General features: G+C 36.0%; 1 protein-coding gene across 1 annotated transcript; it reads left to right on the top strand.

The window, feature by feature from the left end:
- Positions 1 to 14,244: 14,244 nt before the first annotated feature.
- Positions 14,245 to 16,624, top strand: LOC133805960 (vacuolar protein sorting-associated protein 27-like). Its single transcript, XM_062244104.1, has 3 exons — positions 14,245 to 14,763; positions 14,873 to 15,688; positions 15,764 to 16,624. The coding sequence occupies exon 3, from the start codon at positions 15,770 to 15,772 to the stop codon at positions 16,622 to 16,624; it is 855 nt and encodes a 284-aa protein (XP_062100088.1). The 5' UTR covers positions 14,245 to 14,763; positions 14,873 to 15,688; positions 15,764 to 15,769.
- Positions 16,625 to 16,672: the final 48 nt, after the last annotated feature.

The raw sequence follows: 16,672 nt of genomic DNA, 5'->3' as shown, positions 1-16,672 counted from the left end.
CCTGGGCGAAGGCTTGGGGGGTAAGTGTTATCCCCATTTCCTTCATGGGCTCGGGCCCTTCGTCTTGGCCCACTGTCAGGGGGCCAGCTCAGCACGCGGGCTCGGCCCAAGGTCTCTTGCTATGGAGAATGCCCAAGGGGAAGGGTATGAACCATGGACTTAAGGCTGAGCCCATTGGAGGTGTCCAGGATGTCCCTCCGGGTCCATCCTCAGCGAGGATAGTCTGGGAGGCGTGTAGAGCATTCCAATCGCTGCGTCCTACGGATCCCTGTCCCGGACCACTGGCGCGGTCCGGGCCGATGGTAAACGAAGCGGGACAAAGGTAAATGGACCCAGATCGTCTCACCCCTGGTTGAGGGGCCAGGCGTCCAGGACCCTGACGCCACCTCGCTCCACGTGGGCGTTGTCCCCCACTTTTCACCTGCAGAAAAGGTCATCTCGGGATTGCACGCCAATGTGTCAGGAATTCGCAGCCAAGCACTCTGACTGGTCTTGTCTCCTGAATCTGTCTCGTGACTCGAAGTGGCCAGGCCAAAAGCGCCGTTTTGTCGGGCGAGATATAGCTCTAGAGGTCAACCTGTTGGGCCTTAACTGGTTTTGGATTTACATACTTTGTACCTTTTTGTATTGGGCCTCCACTAGAAAGGCCCCTTATATCCATTTCTCTGATGGACCCGGATCGGATCCAGTCCAGACCCGATATTCCCCTCAGCTTATAAATATAAGCTACAGAGCACTGTAAAGGGGGTCTTCTTTCAGAAACAAGGGAGGAACTCTGTCAAAATATAAAGAAAAAACTCCATTGTAAAAGCTTCTTCAAGCTCTAATAACATAGACTCGTGGACTAAGGCTAGTTAACGCCCCAACCACGTAAAAATCCCGTGTTGATTTTCTGCTTTCATCATTATTATCAGTAAATATCACTTATTAATAGAGTTGCCGAAAATCTCGGTTAACAGGCTCCATCTGTATGCTCCACCGAAGTCACTTCCTCACCATCTCCCTCTACATTTCTGGAAGCTTTACCAGTCTCCGAGGGTTCCTGCAAAAACTGTATTTTGAATTTAGCAAGATATGTATTCCACAGATCGGACTGCGTGAAGGAGAAGTTCCTGTCCTTGTTAAAAACCCAGCAACAGTAAAGCATCTCCTCCATTGTCGATGAGGACATTGCAGCTTCCTCCTCTGCCTCGGCCTCGGCCTCGATCAGCTTCGCTTTGAGTTCGTCATTCTCAGCCTGAAGCTTATCAGCGCGACTTGCCTCCATGACCTGAGCCTAAGAGGTGGACAATGCGGCCTTCGTAGATTGCTCGCCCTCTTGAGAAGAAATGAGAGTAGCTTTGGCAGCATGCTCACTCTCTTGAGCAACACTTAAGGAGGCTATGGCGACTTGCTCATTCTCTTGGGCAACAGTTAAGGTAGCTCCCAGTTCCTCGCTCCTGACTTTGACACGAGCTATGCTTCGGTATTGAGCCAAGACAAACTGCAAAATAATAAGGCAAATCAACAAAAAAAAAACACGTAATAAAGAAAAAGAAGAGGAAAGGTTAGAAATGGGAAAATGACTCACGGTGAGGTTCATCCCTATAACATATTTGAGGACATCTTCCAAGCTGCACTCTTCTATGGCCCTCAGATCCCTAGCACTAGCTTTGTACGCATGATCCACCATGTGACTCACCTTCTCGTACACGATACCCCAAAAAGCCTCAGGGATCTTGTCCAGATTGTGTGGCTCGACCGGTATCCGGATGAGGGGAATCTCACTTCAAACGGGGCCTCAGTTTGAATCACTTGGGGATGTGAGGAAGGCATATATCGAGGAAGGAGAAGAGGAGCTTGCAACCCTTTCTGGTCGTGAGGCTCGATAATTACGGGGTAGGTCCCCAGTTGGTCTACCTAACCCACCAGATTGTGATCTTGAAATATGGCTTCCCAAGGGTTGAGGAGCTCTGTGCTCTTGGGTTGCCTCCCTTTCATTTCCTCGTCCAGGTCTGGCTTGTTGGTTTCCATCCTGATTGCCACTACGAGACGGTCTCTGTGGTGCAGGTCGGGGGAGCTCTTGGACTGGTGAGGGGAGCCTTATTAGTAACGGTGGATGCCTTATGGATGACGGTGGCTGTCTCCCATTGTTGGCCCTGGATGGCCCAAAGTTTTCCCGGACAAGTTTCGCGTTGCTTCTTGCAGCTTCAGGATTCGGGTTCCGAGCCACTGGAGGGGCTCGGTTATTACCCGTTCCTGTTGAAAATTCCACAATTGGGTTGTCAGTGGCCCCAGCCCGAGTGTTTCTCTGGAGCCTTGGCTGATACTGCTGTGATGCTTGTTTCGCCCTCCTGGCGGTCGTGCTCCCATGAGGACGTCCTCTCGGCCTCTGAGAGGTACCTGGGCTTCAACAACCTGCTTGCCTAATTCCTCATTGTGCTTTGTCGCCTCCGCCAACTGTTTGCGTAGTTGGAAATTTTAAAGTTCCACAATAGGGACATACCTTTCATGATTGTAGTACAGATCCTCATCAGGCCTGGGAGCAGGTGGCCCCTGAGAATTGGATTAATCACTTCTTTCTTCAGGGCCTGGGTCAGCCATGGGCTGCTTTCCATGTCGTCGCGGATAGTCTTCGGTACGAGGAGTTGGCTTCTCTAGTATTCGGGGCAATGGTCACTCGCCAGTGCTGGGATTATTTGCGGCGGCCATTGATTACTCGAGAGGTTTTCTAATTAAACAGGCTATTCGTCTTGTTTAATGGCACTCAATGAATGCACAAAACTATTGACGTCATTTTTCGTCAACTTAGAAATGAAGAGCACTAAACAAAAAATCAGAAAAAATAAAGAGGAAAAACACGATTTTTACATGGTTCGACAGTTAAAATATGTCTAGTCCACGAGTTGATGTTATTCAACTATGGAATTTTCTCAAAGCTTTTTTTGGAGCAATTCGGCAGAGTATTCCCAGTGCCAATTTTAGTGTGTCTACAAATGAATTTCTCCAATCTATTTATAGACTGATTGAGTTATGATTCAAATCTCAAAATAAATACAATTAAATGCATATAAATATATTACACACGTATAAATCCCCTAATATTCGGGATTTATTAACAGCTTACAACAAATCCCTTAGATATAGGGATTCGTAAACAGTAACTGTGTCCTCATTTTGCTATCAATCTCGAAAATTTGACTTACATACCTTCGAGATCAGTAAATCATCACGAGCTTGCTTTCTCGGCTTCCCTCGGTCTTATTAAGTAACTTTATCGAGGTCGTCTCCTCCGAGCTTGCAATGCCCAGGCTCGAACCCTTTTGACTGATGTTAATACAAACAAACCAGGAAAATTAAACAAGTGTGGAACCCCTGTCGCTGTAACTTCGAGCTTCGCTCGAACCTTCGAGATCATGTGGTTCTAAGCTTACCACCTACAACGTCGTCGTTTTAAAATTGAACAAGACTGTCAAACTCGATTCTCACTAATGCTGATCTCATGGCCAGTTTGCATATTTCGAGCTTACACTTTACGAGTCTGACTTTCGAGACGGAAAATTTCTATTCTCGAAATTTCGGTGTAACAAGTATTAAAAAATATCTGAAACATCTCATAACTTAATTATAATATTTTAATACATTAAAATATTGAAAATTAATTAGTTAAGCTATTTTTAAATTTGAATATTTGTAGAAAATATCTATTTTTAAAAGATCAAACAACAAGTATATCATATTTCAAAAAATATATTTTTAAATAATAGAAAAGATATGATATTTTTGTATTAACCTATTAAAAATACATTCAAAAATCAAATTTTAAGAAAAAAAATTAACGCAGGCCGTGGCCAAGGAAAATTGGTGGCCGCGATCACGGGAGTATCTGGGCAAAATTTCGTGTGTTGGCCGCGACCAAGAGTTAAGGTGGCCGCATCCACTAGCGTCTGTCTCCCAGGGCGCGGGCAATGGCTAAATTTTTTTTTTTAATAAAATTTGTGTGATTTTTCAAGCCAAAAACGCTTTCTAAATAATTTTTACTATGTTTCTAAAATTGAACTGAAACAGAAATAATGATAATAACACTTACATTCTACGTAGTGGAATGAATGAGTCATTCCTTCAGTTTCTCTAACCCTTGTATCCTTTCTGTCGCAGGGTATCACCAAGAAACTGAACCGATCTTCAATTTTCTTCACAGCCTTCCAAAGTATCCTTAGAATCACCTAGACTAGAGTGGAAAACTCTCAACACATGAGATAGATACAAAGAGAAGAATAATAGAAGAGAAAAATTGAGGCTTAGAAAAGGACTTAGGTTGTAGAGAGAATCTAAATCCTAGAGCATCAAGACTAGATCTTTTGGTCTTCTAAAAAGCATGTGTTTTCATATCTCACTAAGCATTCCTTTTATAGACTCAATTATGTCATTTATTTATTAAAAATCAATAAAATAATAGCCAATAATCAGCCCTAGGTCGAAATTATCATGGGCTTTAGGCCCGTGAAAAATTTCATTTAATTATAAGCCAATTGGACTTAAAATCAAGCTCTGTATTTTTTTTCTTCTATTGATTAATTAATTAAATAATTATTTTAAATCCTTTATCAAATTAATTATTTATAATTTGAACCTTGATTTAAACTTATTTATAATTTAAATACCAATTTATCTTAATTAATAAATCTGTCTTAATTTCTCTTTTCTCTCTAAATTACATAACTATGTGAAACTATCCAAAATTGATCTGGTCAACTTTGATAATTCTAATTGATAATTAAATCAATAAATTGAGACTATATAGATGATTTTATCTAAGGTACAGTGGGGGACCATGGGCCTATGAAATCAAGCTCCAATAAGTTATCATAAATTTAACAAATATATTTACTAACTTATTAATTCCTCGTGACTTCACTAAAGACTCAGAATTGCACCCTTGAATTCATAGAACACTCTATAACAAATATAGATACGTTATTAATTATCCATTGCTACAACCATAATTGTCACTCAATCGTCTATAGACGGTCTATAATGAAATGGGATAAAAAATACAGTTTTACCCCTCATTGTATTTTATCCTTAAAACACTTAGTTCCTTGTAAATGTTATTTCAGTAAACTAATATTAATTACTGAAATGGATTAAGCTGGTAACGAACAAGTCAAAAAACTCAAATAATACAATCAGTTATAATACTAACCACTCAAAATTGAGATTGAATTAACCTATGGTCAACTATAAGATATGACTAGAATAGATAATAACGGTATATTTACTTACCATATCTACTATCAATATCGGTCAAGTCCGATGTAACAAATACATCCGATCTTATCTACTTTGCTAATGTTCTGGAAATAACGTAACACTACAATGTGTAAGTAGATCATATCGTAGATTGGCAAGTCAGTGTAAATTCTATGCACTAACTAATCTTAGGACTAACTTATTTTGAACATATAATCATATTTATATATCACTTTGATTACGTCACTATAAATAAGATTAGCTATATGCTTGGGATTTAATAGAAGTTTATATTAAACAAATAATCATGAAAATAAAACATGTGAGCAAAGTGATTGACCAAGTCGGAAAATGACTTCTATTCTTTTATTGATAATAAACGAGATTACAAAGAAATTGAATTTTAATTAGGGCATAAAACCCCAACACAACCGACCTACCATGTTGTACGCCATAGGTCGGTTGTGCAACCGACCTACCATGTTGTACACCATAGGTCGGTTGCTCAACCAACCTATTCTGCTGTACACCATAGGTTGGTTGTGCAACCGACCTACCTTGCTGTACACCATAAGTCAATTGTACAACTGACCTACCATGTATTTACATGACAAGTCATTGCATGAGAAGTCGGTTCCAAACTGACTTATTAACGTTTATAGGTCAGTTTTTAACTGACTTCTCATGCAATTTTTGTAGTTGTGATAATAATCAACATTACCGTCGAAATATTAGCGGCGACTAGTTAGCGGTGACATGTCACCCTTAATGACTATTGGTGATAACTTTGGGTTTTATTAGGGGTGATAAAGACTCTTTTTGTTGTAGTGATTAACCATCACTAAAAGAAATAGCAACATCGTTTTTACCTTCTAGTCGCTAGAAGTGTCGTTTCCTACATTATCTCTTTAAAAGCTTGTTTGGAATGATAGATTGGAGGAGAAATGGAATAACGAGTGTGGAATGGGCTATTAATTATTAACTTAATTTTACTTGGTAAGGAAGAAGGGGACCAAGGAAGAGAGATAACTATGGATTGAAAATCCTCTGAGTCCACAGAAAATAATCCCTTTATATATGAATGAATTGTAGAACGAAAAAGAAGAATAGATTTACAAATAATTAAAATGACTATGCTCTTTAATATTATTATTTATATTAAATAATAAAAAATATTACTCTTCTATTCTTTCTTATCACACCAAACAACTTTTAAGAATATACCGAACCCATCATCCCTTTTCACTTTTTCATACTTCATATACTTATTCCATGCTTGGCATTTTCCATCATTCTTACCAATCAAACTTCTATTTCAAGAACACTAACAAAAAATTGCAACAAAATTTATTACACTTTTGGAACAATTTTTGTGCTTTCAATATTTGGAGAGACAGTAAAGGCATAGAAAATGGTTTTCCATAAGTTTGTAGACATTTTTACATTCTTATTATGCCGTTGGAATGTTTTTCTCTTAAAAAGTAACAAAAGCGCTGGAAAAAAATGTTTCAAAATAGAAGGATGCTCCCATATATTATGGATATTTCCTATGGTTTCGGTTTGGTTGAACCTTTCTTATGATATAATGAGTTATGAAGCAAGTAAACAATATAATCTATAAATTTAAAAGAAAGTGACATAAGTTTGGTGAAGTTGTAATTAATATATTTATATATGTGAGTTATACAGTAAATGTGCTATATATTAATTAATTATTTCATGCGTGGTCTCGTGCTTTTTTATTTTCTTGACGAAATTGTGAAGCGGTAGATATTAAAGGGAAATTCGATTTTTTATACTTAATGAAGTGTCCTAAATTAAAAAAATGCTAGGCCTTTTAATCATTTAAAAAAAATATCAAATCTTTTGACAATACCCAAAATACATTTCCCATAATTTTTCCATCCACTTTCTCTTCTCTCTTCCCTCTATCTTCCTCAACCTATTCCTCTCAACTCTCTCTCTAGAAACAAATTAATGAGTAAGGTAAAATATAAGAGAACTCAATGTAATAGCAAGTATTCCATACTTAGGACACTAAAATATTGCATTTCGAACATATTTGGGTATGATTTTTGAGTTTTTTTTGCGATTTTTTTTTTCAGATCTGAAACTTTGAAATCTGCAGAAAATCGACGTGGTTCGATGGTGCTCGATGCCAGCTCGATGGGGCCTTCAAAATCAAGATTTTCATGAAAAAATCGATGTTGCTCGATGGTGGTTCGATAAAGGTTCGATGGTGTTCGATGTGATTCTTGCAACATACGTAATTTTTCACTCGGGTGTCCTTTTGGGGTGATTTTTTTTATTTTGGGTATGTTTTCAAGATCTACACGTTTTAGATGTGTATACACTACAAGAAATATAGTTTTTAGAGGCAGAAATATTACCGGCGGACTAACTCCGCCGGTAATGTGCAGTATATTAGCGGCGGAGTACTGGGTCCGCCGCTAATACAAATGCCCGTAACTGATTTTCAAATTTAATGCCGGCGGGCATTTTACCGGCGGGACCCGCCGGTAATAGTTTACTACCGGCGGTGTAATACCGGCGGACCTCCGCCGATGGTTTAATACCGGCGGGTAATACCGGCGGACCTCCGCCGATGTTGTATTACTGGCGGGGTAATACCGGCGGACCTCCGCCGGTGATGTATTACTGGCGGGGTAATACCGGCGGACCTCCGCCGGTGATGTATTACCGGCGGGGTAATACCGGCGGACCTCCGCCGATGCTGTGTTACCGGCGGGGTATCACCGGCGGACCCCGCCGGTGATGTATGTATTACCGACGGAGACCCGCCGGTAATACTATTATAGATGTCTTCCGTTATGTATTAAAAAACTTTCAATTTTATTCACTCCTCATCTCTCAGACTCGCAGTCGCCGCATCACCGCACCGCCACACCACCGCGCGACGTTCTCCAACCCTCCTTCCACTCCTTTCGTTTCATTTATACAGGTATATATAAATATATGTTATTGAAATCCTTTTACAGCTTTAATTTTGATGAGCTGCCCTTTTCCAATGCTTTCTACAGAGGGTTAACAGATCTCATATCACCATTTTGGCTGAAATTATTCAATGCACGCGAATTCAATCAGGTAGATTATGTTTTATCCTTGGATTAACTGTTGTCTTTATGCCTGTGACATATGCCTGTTTGATACATTTATGCATTAATGAATTGATACAGAAGCATATGTGCTTTGTTGCTTAAATGTGTTAATATAGTCTCAGACTAAATGCAGTTGTCATGCCAAATTAGCACTACATAGGGATAAGGTTTCAACTTTCAAATTTACTGGTCTTCATTCTTTTGTTTTTTCAGTTCGGTCATTTAGCTGATTAACATGATTTACTTTTCCCAATAGATTTTGCTGCCTATGAAATCTTTGGGATGTTGGTGTGCTCATACATAAATGAATATATAGTCACACGTGATATACATGTTTGTACTATCAATCTCTGTCCCTACTAATGTTAAAATCATATATTTTGACTGGGGTAAGGTTTTAATTATTACAAAATAGGTGCTAGAACCTGCAGCATCACCTTGAGAGCCACTTGAACTGAGCTGGATTGGGACATTAGAGAAGGGGCCATTTTATTCCCAAATGTCCAACTTAAAACATAGTTATATTTTTTATTTTCTTCCTTGATGAATTCTTTGTACAGTTCCATTCTAATGTTGTTCTGGTTAGAATGGTGCAAATAATTTGGGAACATTACACCCCCTTTTATTTATTTATTTTTTCTTGGTCATGTGCTAATTTATGGATTTATCAAAATTGATTGTGTGTATGTATTTTTATTTCAGATTTGGATCGTTTATAGTATTGAAGTTTGAAGTTTGAAGGTTCTTTGGGGTTTTTCTCAAGTATGTATCGTTGTTTACTCTGTTTGTCTATTTACTCTTTTTGTTTATTCTGTTTGTTTGTTTACTCTGTTTTTTATAAAATAAATTATTTTAAAGTATTTGACTGGGATTTTTATAAAAAAAAAAGCATTGATAATATATTTTTTATACAATTTACAGTTCCTTATTCTGCTAAGCTTGATTATGACATGAATATATTAATGGTTAATTATTATGAATGAAAGAGAAACTTGATAATGATGTTTTAGTCTTTTAGATCTACATATATAAGCTTGATAATATTCTAAGACACTCAACCATTTGAGATAGCCTAACTTGTATAATAAAACTCTTTTTTAATAATGTACAAATAATTTAAAATTTTGTAGGAAATAACTCAAAATTGATATGAACAAAAAATAAAACTAAAATTCTCGAAGTTAACAACACACAATTTTGAAAAAGGTGGTATATAAAATTTTCTTTAAATAATAAATTATTGATGTTAATTAAATAGTTAATATTATTAATTTTTTAATTTAATTTTTAATGTTATCTAATTAATAATATTAAATATTATTAAATTATTTTAATATAGAAATTGAAAATTTTATAGTAATACATTTTTTTACAATTAATAATGATTAATTAAAAATTACTACATATCTTATAAAAATTAATTTTTTAATTAATTAAATAATAAAATTTTGATTCAATATTATTTAATTAAATAAGTCTTTAAAATTAATAATGATTAATTAAATAAATAATAAATTATTATAAGAAATTATTTTAATTTATTTATTAAATATTATTATCTAATATTAACTATTATTAAATTATTTGAATATAGAAATTGAAAATTTTATTTAATAAAAGTTTTTACAATTAATAATGATTACTTAAAAATTACTACATATCTTATAATAATTTATTTTTTATTAAATAACATAATCTAATTGAATAATTTAATTTAATTTAATACAAATCTTAAAAATTAATAATGATTAATTAAATAGTTAATATTATTAATTATTTAATTTAATAATTAATGTTACATAATTAATAATATTAACTATTATTAAATTATTTGAATATAGAAATTGAAAATTTTATTTAATAAAAGTTTTTACAATTAATAATGATTACTTAAAAATTACTACATATCTTATAATAATTTATTTTTTATTAAATAACATAATCTAATTGAATAATTTAATTTAATTTAATACAAATCTTAAAAATTAATAATGATTAATTAAATAGTTAATATTATTAATTACTTAATTTAATAATTAATGTTACATAATTAATAATATTAACTATTATTAAATTATTTGAATATAGAAATTGAAAATTTTATTTAATAAAAGTTTTTACAATTAATAATGATTACTTAAAAATTACTACATATCTTATAATAATTTATTTTTTATTAAATAACATAATCTAATTGAATAATTTAATTTAATTTAATACAAATCTTAAAAATTAATAATGATTAATTAAATAGTTAATATTATTAATTACTTAATTTAATAATTAATGTTACATAATTAATAATATTAACTATTATTAAATTATTTGAATATAGAAATTGAAAATTTTATTTAATAAAAGTTTTTACAATTAATAATGATTACTTAAAAATTACTACATATCTTATAATAATTTATTTTTTCTGTCTCGGTATGCTTGTGATTGATGGTTGTTGACCACAACCATCGATTACAGGGATATCGACACAGAAATGATAAGTTTAAAGTATTAACAATAAAATAATGAATGAATTGTTTTTTTAATTTGAATAACATTTTCTAATAAAACATCATAAAATATTATAATATTGCATAAGATTTAAAAAATGATAACAAATTTTTTTGTTATCCATTCCTTTTCACATTACTAAAACTCACAGACTCTTGTAACACTCTAGATGGCGATTGACAAGACTTGGACAACATTGAGAAATCGTGCTTGTCAAGAATATTGGAATGGTCTACAATCATTTTTGAGGATGGCCTCGGAATATAAGGATTCTGATGGAAGAATTAGGTGTCCGTGTGTCAGATGCATAAATAATAGGCTTGAAATTTTACCTGTTGTCGAAGCACATGTATTCGATTGGGGGTTTTATCAAGGTTATGAGAGGTGGATTTATCATGGGGAAGCGGAACTAGATGTTGTTGATGAAGTAGTTGATGATGATGAAGTTGACGAGATGATTCCCATAGTGGAGGACTTCCTCTTACCGACAGCTGAGCAAGTAGACAATAGTGGCGCAAGTCAATATTACGACGATTTATTTGAGGAGATTGAAGCCGAGTTGTATCCTGGTTGTGATTGGATTTCTTCCCTTAACTTCTTAGCTAAGCTATTACATTTGAAAGTTAGAGGGAAGATTCCTAACAACATATTCGATGAATTATTGAAGTTGTTAAAGATTTCCTTTCCGAAGGAAAATAAAATTCCATCAACGTACTACGAGGCTAAAAAGAGATTGAAGAAATTAGGGTTGGGATACGAGTCGATTCATGTGTGCCAATATGATTGCTGTTTATTTTACAAAGAGCATGCAAACAAAGAGGAATGTCCAGTTTGTGGAACTAGTCGATGGGTGACTTTTGAAAAAACTAAAGGAAAAAAGGTGCCGCATAAGGTGATGCGTTACTTTCCATTGACACCCCGGTTGAAAAGACTATACAGCTCAAGGCTTACAGCGAAGGACATGCTATGGCACCACACTGGGAAATCGAAAGATGATGGAGTGATGCGACACCCGGTGGATGGGACGGCGTGGAAGAACTTTGACGTCAATCATCCTGGATTTGCAAGTGATCCTAGGAATGTTCGTTTAGGCTTAGCTGCTGATGGATTTAATCCATTTGGCAACATGAACCTGGCATACAGCATGTGGCCTGTGGTGTTGGCGAACTATAATCTTCCACCTTGGTTATGTATGAAAGACAACAATTTGATGCTGACCATCCTTATTCCTGGTCCAAAATCACCGGGTAAGGACATAGATGTATTTCTAAGACCATTGGTGGATGAGTTGAAGGAGTTGTGGTCTAACGGAGTTGTTACGAGAGATAGTACGACCAACACTATGTTCAAGCTGCGCGCAGCCCTTTTATGGACAGTCAATGATTTTCCAGCTCGAAGTAGTTTGTCTGGATGGAGTGGTCAGGGATACAAAGCTTGTCCTACATGTAATGAAGACACATCTTCCATTCGAGTGATCGGTAAGACATCGTATGTTGGTCACAGAAGATTCTTGCCCAGTACACATCGAATGAGAAGGAACACTGAGTTCGATGGACAAATTGAGAGAAGACGTCCTCCGAAACGATTTACTTGTGAGGAAATATTAGAACAAGTGAACAACCTTCCACCCCAAGTTCCTGGAAAACACTTGCAGTTTGGAGGTGTCAAACGTAGAAGAGTTGCGGAAGATAGAAATTGGAGGAAAAAAAGCATCTTCTACGAGCTTGATTATTGGAGTACAAACATTTTAAAACATAACATTGATGTCATGCATGTCGAAAAAAATGTGTGTGATAGTCTCCTCGGCACAATCTTGGACAATGATAAGTCTAAGGACACCACTAATGCGAGATATGATTTGAAGAAGATGGGAGTAAGGGAATCATTGTGGATTTATGAAGATGAGAGTGGAAAGTTGATGAAGCCACATGCTTCTTACGTGTTAACTCCTGATCAGAGACAACAATTTTGTCAATTTATTAAAGAAGTGAAATTTCCAGATGGCTTTTGTTCAAATTTGAAGAAAAAAGTAATAGAGAATGAAACAAATATCATTGGGTTGAAATCCCACGATTGTCATGTTATAATGCAACGATTATTGTCTGTGGGTGTTCGCAAGTTTCTCCCAAAAGATATATCGACCACCATTTCTGAACTATGTAGTTTTTTCAGGCAACTATGTTCGAGGACTATAAATGTTACAGATATGGAGGAAGCACAAAAAGACCTTGTTCTGATATTGTGCAAGATGGAGTTGATCTTTCCTCCGGCTTTTTTTGATATAATGATTCACTTGGTCTTACATTTGCCTGAAGAAGCAATTTTGGGTGGACCGGTATTTATGAGATGGATGTATCCTTTTGAAAGGTACATGAAAAAATTGAAGAACTACGTGAGAAATAAAGCTCGTCCTGAAGGGTCAATAGCTGAAGGCTATGTCGCTGATGAGGCTATGACATTTTGTTCGATGTATTTCAAAGGGGTTGAAACTAAATTTAATCGTCTTGATCGCAATAAAGATGAGGTGTATGTCCCACGACACCTTACTTTGTTTCAATCTCAATGTCGTCCCCTAACAAAGGGATCTCTCAAGCCTCTAGATCTTGCGACTCGTGAAATGGCTGAATGGTTCATCATTAACAATTCACCTGAAATTCAGGGTTACTTAGAGTAAGTTTATTCCCTTTAAAGTGAAATTTATGTTTATTCCAAATTATTTTATCTAATAGTCAAAGCATTCAAATTTACAGCGAACACCTAGTAGAGATCAAACTGAAATTCCCAGATGGTGATCATAATCTTTTACAGAAGAAAAATTTTCGCCAGTGGTTTCATAAGAAGGTAAAATTGAGATTATTTTTAAACATTTATTATTGTAATGATATTTTTATCATTCTAATATAAGTTTATTAATTTATTTAGATATATGACTTGCACAAACAAGGATCTTTAGAGAATGGTGATGAGTTGCTAGCTTTAGCATCTGGGTCAGATCACTTGGCAACATACTACGAAGGTTGTATAGTTAACGGTGTTCGATTTATCGCTTATGACCGAGATCAAAAGCGCACCACACAAAATAGTGGAGTGTCTGTTGCGGGAACTGAAGGTTTTAACTATTATGGCACACTTCAAGATGTACTGGTATTATCTTTCACTGGTGCATATTCAGTTGCATTGTTTAGGTGTAAATGGTTTAACACTGATCCAAGCAAGAAGAAAACAATCACTGAAAATAATATCACCAGTATAAACGTCAGTAGCGAATGGTACAAAGATGAGCCTTATATACTTGCTAGCCAAGCTAAGCAAGTATTCTATCTCGATGATCTACTTAGAGGCCGACACTGGAAAATTTTTGAGGATGTCAATCACCGTCAAATTTGGGACATCAAGGACGATGAAGCTGATGCAGATGTTGATGTTGTACATGACATAAACTCATCAAATTTTGTGTTGACCGTGGATCTCGGTCAGTTGGTTATGGAATCTCATGAACCTGCAACATATATTGGCACTATACAAAATTCACCTGCTGATCAATTAGATGAAAATTTCATAAATGACGACTTAGGCGAAGAAGAAGTCGATGAAGAAGATGAATTGCTAGTTGATATTTGTGAAGATGATGTTAATTTAATTAATGATGAAAGTGATAGTGATTATTCTACTTAGTTTTTATATTTTTGTAATAAAGACAATTGTTTAAAATATAATATATGAGACTTGTAATCATGATGTTCATTTCCATTGGTGATATTTGATACTAACTAACAATTTAATACTAACTAATCATTTTTGTTCCTAAGTACAATGTCAGCAGATATAGCCACCTCTCATGGCGGAGATGGTGGAGGTCTAGACCCGCCAGATCCTAGTAGAGTACCCTCTTCCTGCGAGTCAGGTTAATAATAATTTTCAAATTTTGCTCATAGCTTGAAAGTCAAGCTCTACGAATGTTTAAATATAATATTAATATTTCAAATTTTGGTTATTCTTGAAAATGTGGATAGCTGAAGTGCCGAGAAAAAAAGGTCGTGGCCTGGCTAATTCGAAGCCACTTGAAATTCGAAGGCGAAATGCTGGGAAACCACTAGATCTTCAGCTTGATCCTAGGACGGACAAAGTGGTTGGCTTGGAGGACCAAGCTTTTGTCCGCGAGATAGGCCTCCAAGTCACTTTGTTGTTGCCAGGACATTACTTGGATTTCGCTGATATACCTCAACAATTTAAGGAACAAGTCGTACATAGGATGAAGGTACAAATTTAGAACAACTCTTGTGGTATAATTTTTAATGTAGAAATCATTTACAAATTAAACTAACATGTTATTTTTAATGTAGTATTTTTATAATGTTGATGGTCATCCAGAACCCGGGAGAGTTATGAAAACTATCTACACAGAGATGCGCAAAAGATATTCTGAGAGAAAGAACATCAGACATACTCACTTCAAAAAATATTACTCTAATCCGGAAGATTTGCAGAGTGTTTTAGTTGCCCCACCTGACCATTGCTCCAAGGAGAGTTGGAAAGATATTGTTCAGTTGTTTTTGAGCCCAAAATTTATCGCGCGATCCAACCAAAACAAGAAAAACAGAAAAGAAATGAAGTATACATCGACGCAAGGCACAAAATCGATGGCAGCTAAGCGTCACCAATTTGTAAGTAAAAATATTAATTTAATTTAACAAAATTTTACATTCTAACTTCCTATCTCTAAATTTGTATAGGCGAACCCTGATGAACATGTTATTGATACTTGGAAAGATAGCCATTTGAGAAAATCGACAAAAGTTTTTGTCAACGACACAGCTCGAGAAACTTTTGTAAGTTTAAACTTTTGTGTTATTATTTTCATTAAACTATGTTATTGATGTGTTTCAAACACTTTTTATGAACAGGAAAAAATGACGGAAGAGCTTGAGAGGGCACGACTTCAAAGTCAGTCTCAAGGACCGACGGAGGGATCTGAAACTGGATCTGCTGCTGAATCCTCGTCGATCGATCAGTACGAGATTATGAGTAAAGTACTTGGGGAGAGGTCTGACTTTCAAAGAGGAGTAGGTTACAGCAAAGGCAAAGGGAAAAAATCAGCTTCCAGCTCCACAAGTCAGTCACAGGCCCAACCTGCTCATACACCTCAGGAAGACATGGCTACTATGGCGGAAATGATGAAGTCAATGCGTGAAGAGATCCGGATGTTGAAATCTCAACAAGGTCCATCTGGTAATCCTCAGCATACCAGTACAGAAACTGAGTCGCGGTTTGAAAGCCTTCTCCAACGATATTTACCATCACAACCTGAAGGTGGTATATCTTCTCAAAGTCCACCTCCTTGGTCGATGCCACAACAACAACAACAACATGTGTATCCACCTCAACAGAATTATCCAAACACGTACGGACGTTCCTCCCAGTCCCCTCCTTTATATTACCCCGACGTCGCTACCGGATCTCAGACGTCACATCCTAGGCGTCGTGACTTCGGGGATTCATCGCAGCAGCAGCATCCACAGCAGATGTATGGTCAATTTGTGAGTCCGTCGCAGCAGCAGAGGTATGGTCAGTTTGAGAGTTTTTTGCATCAGTCTCCCTCGCCGCGACCACATGCTCGACAATTTAGACCATCTTCGCAGCATCACTCTACACAAGCACCACAGTTTGCTTCACCACCATTGCTGCGCCCTAATACTAGTGATCAAGATATTGATCTTAATGAGTATTTTACACCAAGTTGGCCAGATCAAAACAATAATAATTAGATTACGTTTTTTAATTATATTAAGACAATTGAAATTTTATTATGTTTA

This window comes from Humulus lupulus, chromosome X (genome assembly GCF_963169125.1).
Source record: "Humulus lupulus chromosome X, drHumLupu1.1, whole genome shotgun sequence".
NCBI lineage: Eukaryota > Viridiplantae > Streptophyta > Magnoliopsida > Rosales > Cannabaceae > Humulus > Humulus lupulus.
This window is presented reverse-complemented; position numbering and strand designations above follow the sequence as displayed.

What these genes read in the sequence shown, in the direction of transcription:
- LOC133805960 (XM_062244104.1), top strand. Translation starts at nt 15,770, where the DNA reads ATGACGGAAGAGCTTGAGAGGGCACGACTTCAAAGTCAGTCTCAAGGA.